The following is a 12,326-nucleotide window of genomic DNA, read 5'->3' as shown; positions in this document are numbered from 1 at the left end:
GGCTTTCGAAGACCTTAGAAAGGCAGGGTAGGATAGATATAGGCCTGTAACAATTTGAGTCTAGAGTGTCTCCCCCTTTGAAGAGGGGGATGACCGTGGCAGCTTTCCAATCTTTGGGGATCTCAGGCGATACGAAAGGAGGTTGAACAGGCTGGTAATAGGGGTTACAACAATTACAATTTTAGAAAGAGAGGGTCCAGACTGTCTACCCCAGCTGATTTGTAGGGGTCCAGATTTTGCAGCTCTTTCAGAACATTGGCTATCTGGATTTGGGTGAAGGAGAAATTAGGGAGGTTTGGGCAAGTTGCTGTGGGGGGTGCAGGGCTGTTGACCGGGGTAGGGGTAGCCAGGTGGAAAGCATGGCCAGCCGTAGAAAAATGCTTATTGAAATTCTCAATTATCATGGATAATGGTGATGGTGACAGTGTTTCCTAGCCTCAGTGCAATGGGCAGCTGGGAGGAGGTGCTCTTATTCTCCATGGACTTTACAGTGTCCCAGAACATTTTGGAGTTTGTGCTAACGGATGCAAAATTCTGTTTGAAAAAGCTAGCGTTTGCTTTCCTAACTGCCTGTGTATATTGGTTCCTAACTTCCCTGAAAAGTTGCATATCGCGGGGGCTATTCGATGCTAATGCAGTACCCCACAGGATGTTTTTGTGCTGGTCAAGAGCAGTCAGGTCTGGAGTGAACCAAGGGCTATATCTGTTCCTGGTTCAACATTTTTTGAATGGGGCATGCTTATTTAAGATGGTGAGGAAATCAGCATTTATTTTTAGGTTGAAGTGAGGTTTTACGAAAGTTTTACTCTGGTTCCTTTTAAGTTTTCCAGGGAGGTTTTATTACGATTGTAGGTAATTTAGAGTTTTTTGTATAACTTCCTTAAAACTTTCACTGAAAGTTTCAATAATACTTTTAATAACACAGCTACCTTATTTTGGGTTTACTTTTTTGAACTCCAAGCACAGGTAGGACACATGGAAATTATTTTCCTTCAGCATTAATCATGCAAATAGATTTATTTTTTAATGTGACACGGCTAAAGTGAGATTAAAACAAAACTGATGTGTGCGCAACTATGGGGCAAAACTGACAGGGTTGGTTCAGATTGTTGGCAACATTTAAAACTATATATAAATCTCCAATGTTTATTGAAAACAAATATATTTGCACAACGTGCACTTGTTGTCTATCAATTACATTGTTACAGTTATTGGTTAACTAGCTAGCGAATTTAAGCCATACTAGCATAGACATGACATGAGTCAAAAAACACACCAGAACACACTTAACAAGATAGAGGATAGAGATAGTTTTGTTTGACGCTGAGAACAGAAAGTATATGTTTTAAATAACATTCTTAGAACGTTCTCTGAACGCTACTAAAGTTTACTTGCGTTATTTATGGATAGTTTTTTTTACGTTCTCTGAACAATTTGAGAACATGGCTTTAAATAGAACCATGAGGAAACGTTTAGGAAACATTATGCTGAAGCACTGAAATTCCCACAGAATAAATATTTGAGAACATTCCCAATGTCAAACCAGTTGGAGAATGTTTCGAGAACATTAACAAAATTGAAATGAAATGTAACCATGGTTGAACTTTTAGGAAACATGACTTTAAATAGAACCAAGAGGAAACGTTTTGGAAACATTTAGCTGAAGTACTGAAATTCCCACATAAGAACGTTGTTTCTTAACTCTCTCTTAACTAATTGATAACATTCCCAATGTCAAATCAGTTGGAGAACAAACCAAAATTGTTACTAAATGTAATCATGTTGTAACTTTTAGGAAATGTTCTGTTTAAAGTAACGAAACACCATAAAAAAAGGTTTTTCGTGAAGTTCCTTTAATGTGCTGGCAATGTTCCAAAGCCAAGCAACAATACTGCACCATGCCCAGAAAGTTGTGGGAAGGTTATATGCAAAAATAACCATTGGACAACCATGTTCTTACCAAGCTCTAAGAAACATATGGTTCTCAGAAACGTATGCGCTAGCTGGGACAAAGCATGTAATAAGCTAGCTAGCCTCTGGCCCCCAGGACAGGTTTGCCCGTTGTAGGTTTCTATTGGATGTTTGCCAAGGCATGTGACCGTTCAGTTAATATTATGAAAGTTCATTGGCACAACCACTGTCTCATGTTTCTGGACACAGCGTCATGTCATAAAATGTATAATCTATGTGATTGGCTGATCACACAGTAAAATAGTTTTCTATACACAGTAAAACAGGCTACCGCAACCACAACTTATTTGTGTATCTTTGTTAAGGTAGGAGGAAGTACTGTGCCCTTTACCTTTTAAAAATATATCACAAATGTGCAGTTAGGCCTACTAGAAATGGTCCCTACCGAGCTAGGACACTGCCCCTGCTCAGTATGACAACATCACAAGTGGCCTGATTAATGCATCCACCATGGTGACACCAACCCAAACAAATTACAGAAAATGCCACACTCCTCCCAATCCATTGTTTATATTAGTTGTTAGTTTATCCTCTCCTGCCAGCTGTTTTCATACTACATCTCCAATTCCACTAGAATCATATTTACTGGACTTTAAATAGCCTGGAGGGCCTCTGCAGTAACGACAAGGAGAAACATACACAGACCTCAATGCAAAGTGACACAAACAGTAGGTCATGACCTCTAAAGCTGCCACTGTTTCATCAGTGGATGACGTAGCTACTGTGGCTTCTGTACATGTGTGCAGAAGCCACAGTAGGATAAACAAACATTTACTTCTGGCAAAAATAGAAGGAATGCTGAATGCTGCAAAGCTTTGATTTTTATTCGATTTTTATTAGGATCCCCATCAGCCAATGGCGACAGCTAGTCTTAACGGGTTCTGACACAACGAAAAATACATTACAGACAAACTACTTTACAATTTACATACATTTAAAAACATTAACATGTAGGGTGTGTGTGTGTGTGTGTGTGAGCAGCTATCAGTTACATATACATGTCAGTACATACACACAACAAGTAGGTCACATGGGGGAGAGGAATTGTGCCGTGAGGTGTTGCTTTATTTGTTTTTTGAAACCAGGTTTGCTGTTCATTTGAACAATATGAGATGGAAGGGTGTTCCATGCAATCATGGCTCTGTATAATACTGTAACTTTCCTTGAATATGTTCTGTACCCCGGGACTGTGAAAAGACCCCTGGTGGCGTGTCTGATGGGTAGGTGTGTGTGTCAGTGCTGTGTGTAAGTTGACTATGCAAACAATTGGGAATTTCCAACACATTAATGTTTCTTATAAAAAGAAGTGATGCAGTCAGTCTTTCCTCAACTCTTAGCCAAAGAGACTGGCATGTATAGTATTAATACAGTATTATCCCTCTGATTACAATAAAGAGCAAATTGTCCCGCTCTATTCTGGGCCAGCTGCAGCTTAACTAGGTCCTTCTTTGCAGCACATGACCATATGACTGGACAATAATCAAGATAAAACTAGAGCCTGCTGGACTTGCTTTGTGGAGTGTAGTGTCAAAAAAGCAGAGCATCTCTTTATTACGGACAGACCTCTCCCCATCTTTACAACCATTACATCAATATGTTTTGACCATGACAGTTTACAATCTAAGGTAACACCAAGTAATTTAGTCTCCTCAACTTGCTTAACAGACACACCATTCATTCCCAGATTCAGCTGAGTTATAGAACTTATGGAATTATTTGTACTAAATACAATGCTCTTAGTTTTAGATATGTTCAGGACCAGTTTATTGTTGGCTACCCATTCTAAAACTGACGGCAACACTTTGTTTAGGATTGCAGTGATTTCACTAGCTGTGGTTGCTGACGTGTACAGGGTTGAATCATCAGCATATATGAACATACAGGCTTTGTTTAATGCCAGTGTCTGGTCATTGGTAAAAATAGAAAAGAGTAAAGGGCCAAGTGAACTGCCCTGCGGTACACTAACTTTATATGTTTAACATTAGAGAAGCTTCCAATAAAGAAACCCCTTGGTGTTCTATTAGATAGATAATGTAGCTCTGAATCCACGATATGGCAGAGGTTGAAAAGCCATAACACATGAAGTAAAAAACAAAAAACAGGTGATAGTCAATAAGATCAAAAGGCTGCCCTAACAGTACAGCTATCGCAATCTTATTATCAATTTCTTTCAACCAATCGTCAGTCATTTGTGTCAGTGCAGTACATGTTGAGTGCCCTCCTCTATAAGCATGCTGAACGTCTGTTAATTTGTTTACAGTAAAAGAGCATTGTATTTGGTCAAACACCATTTTTTCCAACATTTTGCTAAGAACTGGCAGCAAGCTGATAGGTCGGCTGTTGGAACAAGTAAAGGACGCTTTACCATTCTTGGGTAGCAGAATGACTTTGGTCTCCCTCCAGACCTGAGGACAAACACTTTTCTCTGGGCCCAGATTAAAGATATGACAGATAGGAGAGGCTATAGAGTCAGCTATTATCCTCAGTAGATTTCCATCTAAGTGGTCAATGCCAGGAGGTTTGTCATTATTAATCGATAACAAAAACACCTCTTCCACACTAACTTTACAAAATTGAAACTTACAATGCTTTGTTTTTTTTATGCATGAATACGATGGCTAACTGTTCATTGTTGGCATTTCCTGCCTAAGATTGCCCACTTTGCCGATGAATATATCATTGATCTTGGCTTCTTCTTCTTTTTGATGGGTTTAGTCACATAATTTCTCAATTTGCAGTAAGTCAGCCAGTCAGATGTGCAGCCAGACTTATGAGCAACTCCTTTTGCCCAATCTCTGTCAACCATACATTTTTCAATTCCTCATCAATCCATGGAGCCTTAACAGTTCTTAACTGGTGCATGATTTTGGAAACTTGGCTTTCCTGGATATAACCCCTATGTTGTAATCACTGCATCCAATGGGTACGGATACAGCTTTAGAACAAAGTTCTACAATATTAGTAAAGACGTGATCAATACATCCAGAGGGTCTAGTGTTTGTAAACACCCTGGTATGTTGATTAATAACCTGAATTAGACTACATGCACTGGTTGCAGTGAGAAGCTTCCTCTTGAGCGAACAACTTGATGAAAACCAGTGAATATTCAAGTCCCCAAGTAAGTAGACTTCTGTTTACATCACATACTGTACACTATCAAGCATTTCACACATTATTTAGATACTGACTGTTAGCACTTGGTGGACTATAGCAGCACCCTAAAAAAAATGGCTTTAGATGAGGCAGATGAACCTGTAACCACAACACTTCAATAACACTTGACATGAGATCCTCTCTAAGCATTACGGGGATATGGCTCTGAATATATACAGCAACACCTCCCCATAAGCATTCCTGTCTTTTCTTTAGATGTTATATCCTTGTATTGATACTGCTGTATCAAAGTAATTATCTAAGTCTCAGAAATGGCTAATATATGAATGTTATCTGATGTTTAGCAAGTTATTGATTTCATTACCGTTATTTTTTAAGGCTACCTATATTAATATGGGCCATTTTTGCCCTTTCCTGGAGAGCTTATCAGAGATAGACATAATATGGAAAATAACAAACAAAGCAAGAAAAAACATTATTCAGGAGTCCATCAATCATTTGGTGGTGTGTGTGCTGTGGGATTGAAAATATGAACCCACAGGCTTGGCTCTCTCATCCTTTTCTAGGCTTTTGGGAGGGAGGGTGGACAATGAGCCTGTTATAGCGGATGTAAGCAATGTCCCCACGCGCTTTGGCAGTTTTCATGCCTGGGATAAGTTCTTTCCTCTTCTGGCGCACAGCTTCAGGATAGTCCTCATTGAGGAAGATGTACGTTCCTCTCAAGTTCTTTGCTCTTTCCAGAACAGCTACCTTGTTCTTGAACATCAGGAACTTGACCACTATAGGCCTGGGTTTTCCAGTTCTGTGTACGTGCTCCACTTCAATCTTGCTGTGGTCCATCTTCAGTTTCTCAATTATTATTTCCCTCACTTTATCCTCAGACTCCGTCCAGGTCTCGTGGAGATTCTGCGATTCCATCCACAACAGTGATGTTCCGCCTTGATTGTCCCTCGAGATAATCTGAGTTCTCCGTCATTGTTATTATGGATTGAAATACAGAACGGATGTCCTCTCTCAATGACTTACAGATTGCTATTATCTTGCTGTTCTCCTTTTTAAACTCATCGATCTGACCCTGGGAGAACTGCAAACTGTTCTTCAGGTCCTGGACCTCTCTGGTCAGATCATCCATTCTTTTCTTAGTTGACTCCAGCAGTATTTGGACACAACACTTGAAGCTTTTTCTCGTTGTTGTAACACCTGCTTGTAAAACTATTTTTGTTTGTTTAAAAGTTCCTTCACCTGTGATAGAGAGACACCACTGTCCTCAACAGTGCTCCCACCGGCTTTGGTTTTTGTCATGGTAGCAATGTAGGCTATGCTGTTACTCCTCGCAGTTCCAGACCGGGCAGGTCACAGGACAGATGGAAACAGCAACAAAGAGCAGGGATTCAAACAGTCACACTCCCGGGACAATCCGTGGTCCTAGCCACAAGAGCAGTAGGCAGTGTACAAGCTGCTAATCAAACCTGGCTAGCTTGAAAGATAGCAAACGTTAGTTAGAAGCTACTGTAGGATAGCATCTGCACCAACGTGGCTACTTCTCTGGAGTGAAATAGATATGCTATTGTTCCTTGTAATACAGTGAATGTCCCACACCTTAATGTGATGTTACATGTTGACAATTGTTTGTAAATAAATCAGTTAATTCATAGTTATTTTACAAAAGAAAGCCACAAGCAAGATATGTGTTTCAATACATCTACTAAAGAGGAGAAAACATTGGTGTAGATAATTTGATTAACCATAAATAAGGTATCTATTGATGAATATAGAGGAGTGATTTGACTATCCTTTTTGCTGTTTAAAGTGAGATCAGGTCAGATTAAATGGATTGTCCAGTGCTGCCAACCCTTGAACCGACTCGGTTACATTGGGAACTAAAAGCTCATTATCAATTAATGACTATCCAGACCCCTGTATCCTTACAAGTACATTAAATCCCTAACTACCAGATACTAAATGATTAATTGAGGACTAATTGGGTACTAGGAAGAACTAAATAAGCACCTTGTACTTGGCTTCCAAAGGCAAAGCGTTTAGTCCCCAGACAGGCTGGGCTAGAGGAGTATAGAGTCTAGGAAAGCAGACGTTTCTCATTCATGATAGCTGACCTTTCCTGACCCAGACTGAACAGAATGTATTTCCCAGACCCTGAGAGAGATCCTGTGGGATTAAATGACATAACAGTACTCAGTGCTGTACTCAGTATCCACAGTGGAACACACCGTCTGGACTCACCACAGTTTGGTGATTGACCTGAATGACCTCGTCTCCCGCATGGATCTTCTTGCACTGGTCAGCTGGAGACTGCAGAGACAGTGACAGACAGGATCCAAGTAAGACAAGTAGAGGTTAGGACACATCGACTGTGCCAACATGGCAATATAAACGGATAGATCATTGTCATCAGAGACCTTTGTCTATGGTTTGTCAGTATAGGTCATATACTAACTACAAGTATACGCTTTGGCCAACTACTTTGAATTTATTGTCATGCCAAACATGACATACAGTGCCTTCGGAAAGTTTTCAGACTCCTTGACTTTTTCCACATTTTGTTACGTTACAGCCTTATTCCAAAATTATTATTTTTTAAAATGTAATCCTCACCAATCTACACAGAATACCCCATAATGACAAAGCGAAAACAGAAATACCTTATTTACATAAGTATTCAGACCCTTTGCTATGAGACTCAAAATTGAGCTCAGGTGCATCCTGCTTCCATTGATCATCCTTGAGATGTTTCTACAACTTGATTGGAGTCCACGTGTGGTAAATTCAATTGATTGGACATGGCACACACCTGTCTATATAAGGTCCTACAGTTGACAGTACATGTCAGAGCAAAAAACAAGCCATGAGGTCGAAGTAATTGTCTGTAGAGCTCCGAGACAGGATTGTGTCGAGGCACAGATCTGGGGAAGGGTACCAAAAAATGTCTGCAGCATTGAAGGTCCCCAAGAACACAGTGGCCTCCATCATTCTTAAATGAGCTAGCTGCCCGGCTAAACTGAGCAATCGGGGGAGAAGGGCCTTGGTCAGGGAGGTGACCAAGAACCCAATGGTCACTCTGACAGAGCTATAGAGTTCCTCTGTGGAGATGGGAGAACCATCCAGAAGGACAACCATCTCCGCAGCACTCCATCAAGCAGGCCTTTATGGTAGAGTGGCCAGATGGAAGCCAGTCCTCAGTAAAAGGCACCTGACAGTCCTGCTTGGAGTTTGTCAAAAGGCACCTAAAGACTCTCAGACCCTGAGAAGCAAGATTCTTTGGTCTGATGAAACCAAGATTTAACTCGTTGGCCTGAATGCCAAGTGTCACCTCTGGAGGAAACTGGGCACCATCCATACTGTGAAGCATGGTGGTGGCAGCATCATGCTGTTGGGATGTTTTTCAGCGGCAGGGACTGGGAGACTAGTCAGGAGCGAGGCAAAGATGAACGGAGCAAAGTACAAAGAGATCCTTGATGAAAACCTGCTCCAGAGCGCTGAGGATCTCAGACTGGGGCGAAGGTTCACCTTCCAACAGGACAATGATCCTAAGCACACAGCCAAAACAACTCAGGAGAGGCTTAGGGACAAGTCTCTGAATGTCCTTGATTGACCCAGCCAGAGCCTGGACTTGAGCCTGATCCAACATCTCTGGAGAGACCTGAAAATAACTTTGCAGCAACGCTTCTCATCCAACCTGACAGAGCTTGAGAGGATCTACAGAGAAGAATGGGAGAAACTCCCCAAATACAGGTGAGCCAAGCTTGTTGAGTCATACCCAAGAAGACTCGAGGCTGTAATCACTGCCAAAGGTGCTTCAACAAAGTACTGAGTAAAGGGTCTGAATACTTATGTAAATGTAATATTTCCGTTTTTCTGTCTAAAAACCTTGCTTTGTGGTTATGGGGTATTGTGTGCAGATTGATGAGGGGAAAAAAACTATTTAATCAATTTTAGAATTAGGCTGTAACTTAACAAAATGTGGAAAAAGTCAAGGGGTCTGAAACTTTCTGAATTGACTGTACCTGGCATGATAATAAACAGAACAAAGGAGTTGGCTAAAGCAAAGACTGGTCTGCAAGGGGAGGCTATGCTGGCGCAGCTTTAGAAGACAGGTAGATTATGGTTTCCCCCAAAATGTCCAGTAACAGTCTAAAGAGTGTTACTTTTTTTAAATGCATGTTTTTAAATGTATGTAAAATGCAAAAAGTATTTTGTCTGCAATGTATTTTTCGTTATATGTCGGACCCCAGTAAGACTAGCTGTTGCCATTGGCGTCGACTAATGGGGATCCTAATAAAATTAAATAAAAAATATAAATTTCAGCCACCATTTAGCAGCAATTGAAAAGACGAGATGAGTCATATCACTTGGCAGAGACATCACCAGCCTCTATACCTCCCTTCATACCGTGGTACTACGACTGCACACTTTGTACAATATCTCCAGTATTTTCCTTCCATAGGGGCTCGGAAATAACAAAAATGATCAGTCACAGTATGTGTCTGAGTAAAACTTAAACATCACATTAAACAGCAGCACCCATTCCCTCTCCATCTCCTACAGAGAATCTTCCCCATCCCAGTCCTGCTTTGAAAGTGATGCTAATTAGAAGAGCTGTGGTTCTCTGTGCCATACTACCATCTGCAAGCCTCTGTCACCCCTCCTCTGTTTCACCTCCAATTAAACACCCAGATGTTAATTAGGGTGTTCACTATTTGCTGCATTAATTGAACAGTTATCCCAGAGCCCTAACCAGAGGAGCTGATCTTTATAGCATTACAAGAAGCTCATGGGTCAAAGAAGCAAGCCAATGGTAGGAGACAAAAACAAAGGTATGGTAATCTCTCATGGACAGACTACAGTACGTAAACATAAATGGTACTGTAGATCTTTCATGATACAATGGGATGCATGAGATAACGAGCAGCATTAGTTCTGGTGCTTTGGACAAATCAAGATTTCGCAGCTGTCAGCATCTTTTGAATTTAAGAAGGGGAGGGGACATTTGGCCCATAGAGTTGCCGGTTCCGATCTCTTCTCAACACATATGGACCCAGAACTTAATCGAGCATCTGACCAATTACGCAAGAGTTTAGTTCTGGGTTAACCGAGATTAAAGGTATGGTGGCAAGAGTGGGTATGGTTAGCAGAGAATGTTTAAAGTAAAACATTTGTTTTACTACAGGGTAACAGGGTCCAGAAAGTAGACTTACGTTCTCAGTGGTCCCAGTGATGACATGAAGGCCGTCGTATGTAGATTTGATGTACATTCCCTAAATGAGAGGAAAAAGGCTGAATGATGAGACTTACACTTCCCAATATCTTGTTATGAAACTTGTAAGCAACAGCAAACAAGTAAAGTGAGCCTGTTTTCTCTGTCATAGAACTATCCTGTCAAAGACTGAGTATCTTAGACAAACTCCTTGTTCAGCTCCTGTGGAGGTATGATTGAAGGCATCTACAGTGTAGTCAGAGTAAGTACTAACCAGGCCCTCGCTGGGCATGATGTTGGTCAGGTGCACCACCTCCAGATGAGCCGACTGGGACACCAGCGAATCAGAGGACAGCGAGATGATGTGGTCACAGATCCCAGACAATGTTTTACACTGCAGACAGAAGACAGGAAGGGATCATTCTATATGCTGCATCTCACACTGACAACTGGGTAATATGAATTACTGCCTGAATAACTATCATTCTTTGGATGCCTAAATGATACAGGTAACACCAACATAAAGTGTCTTAATAGGGCGCTGGGCCACCACGAGCCGCCAGAACAGCTTCAATGCACCTTGGCAGAACTCCATTGAAGGGATGCAAAACCATTCATGCACAAGAAATTACATCATTTGGTGTTTTATTGATGGTGGTGGAAAACACTGTCTCAAGCGCCGCTCCAGAATCTCCCATAAGTATTCAATTAGGTTGAGATCTGGTGACTGAGACACACACACCATTTAAAACTCCATATACTCCTTTCCCAGCTAGCACATTTGGTACCTTGGAAGTTGTGGGAACTAATGTTTTTGATTTCACATTGGTTGTGAGAACGAAGCCATACGTTTCCGGACGGGTAAAACTGAACGTTTTCTAAACGTTCTAAGAACAGAAGTGAAAATTTCACCCGTTCTGGAAACGTTTATTTTTAGGTTGCAGGGAGGTTCTGAGAACGTTTTACTCTGGTTCCTTGAACGTTTTCCTGGGAGGTTTAATTAACGCACTTTTTTAACTTCCTTAATTTTCACTGTTTCAATAACACTGCTAGCTTATTTTGGGTTAACATATACAGTTGAAGTCAGAAGTTTACATACACCTTAGCCAAATACATTTAAACTCAGTTTTTCACAATTCCTGACATTTAATCCAAGTAAAAATTCCCTGTCTTAGGTCAGTTAGGATTTATTTTAAGAATGTGAAATGTCAGAATAATAGTAGAGAGAATTATTTATTTCAGCTTTTATTTCTTTCATCACATTCCCAGTGGGTCAGAAGTTTACATACACTTAATTAGCATTTGGTAGCATTGCCATTAAATTGTTTAACTTGGGTCAAATGTTTCGGGTAGCCTTCCACAAGCTTCCCACAATAAATTGGGTGAATTTTGGCCCATTCCTCCTGACAGAGCTGGTGTAACTGAGTCAGGTTTGTAGGACTCCTTGCTCGCACACACATTTTTAGTGCCCACACATTTCCTATAGGATTGAGGTCAGGGCTTTGTGATGGCCCCTTCAATACCTTGACTTTGTTGTCCTTAAGCCATTTTGCCACAACTTTGGAAGTATGCTTGTGGTCATTGTCCATTTGGAAGACCCATTTGTGACCAAGCTTTAACTTCCTGACTGATGTCTAAAGATGTTGCTTCAATATATCCACATAATTTTCCTGCCTCATGATGCCATCTATTTTGTGAAGTGCACCAGTTCCTCCTGCAGCAAAGCACCCCCACAACATGATGCTGCCACCCCCGTGCTTCACTGTTGGGATGGTGTTCTTTGGCTTGCAAGCCTCCCCCCTTTTCCTCCAAACATAACGATGGGCGTTATGGTCAAACAGTTCTATTTTTGTTTCATCAGACCAGAGGACATTTATCCCAAAAAATACGATCTTTGTCCCCATGTGCAGTTGCAAACTACGGTTTTGGAGCAGTGGCTTCTTCCTTGCTGAGCGACCTTTCAGGTTATGTCGACATAGGACTCGTTATACTGTGGATAAAATACTTTTGTACCTGTTTCCTCCAGCAT

At 41.0% G+C, this 12,326-nt stretch overlaps 1 protein-coding gene across 3 annotated transcripts in view; it reads right to left on the bottom strand.

Annotated features, from left to right (window-relative positions):
• Nucleotides 1-12,326, bottom strand: part of LOC129868589 (connector enhancer of kinase suppressor of ras 2-like) — a 55,161-nt gene that overhangs the window by 25,636 nt on the left and 17,199 nt on the right. For all 3 annotated transcript variants that reach the window (XM_055942702.1, XM_055942701.1, XM_055942703.1), the window contains 3 exons: nucleotides 10,572-10,691; nucleotides 10,299-10,358; nucleotides 7,327-7,395 (listed from right to left, as the gene is read on the bottom strand). In XM_055942702.1, coding sequence (XP_055798677.1) covers nucleotides 7,327-7,395; nucleotides 10,299-10,358; nucleotides 10,572-10,691 — 249 coding nt within the window. The remainder of the gene's footprint in view (nucleotides 1-7,326; nucleotides 7,396-10,298; nucleotides 10,359-10,571; nucleotides 10,692-12,326) is intronic.

Source organism: Salvelinus fontinalis, chromosome 13, assembly GCF_029448725.1.
Source record: "Salvelinus fontinalis isolate EN_2023a chromosome 13, ASM2944872v1, whole genome shotgun sequence".
NCBI lineage: Eukaryota > Metazoa > Chordata > Actinopteri > Salmoniformes > Salmonidae > Salvelinus > Salvelinus fontinalis.
The sequence above is the reverse complement of the archived record's forward strand: the minus strand, read 5'-3'. Positions and strand labels throughout refer to the sequence as shown.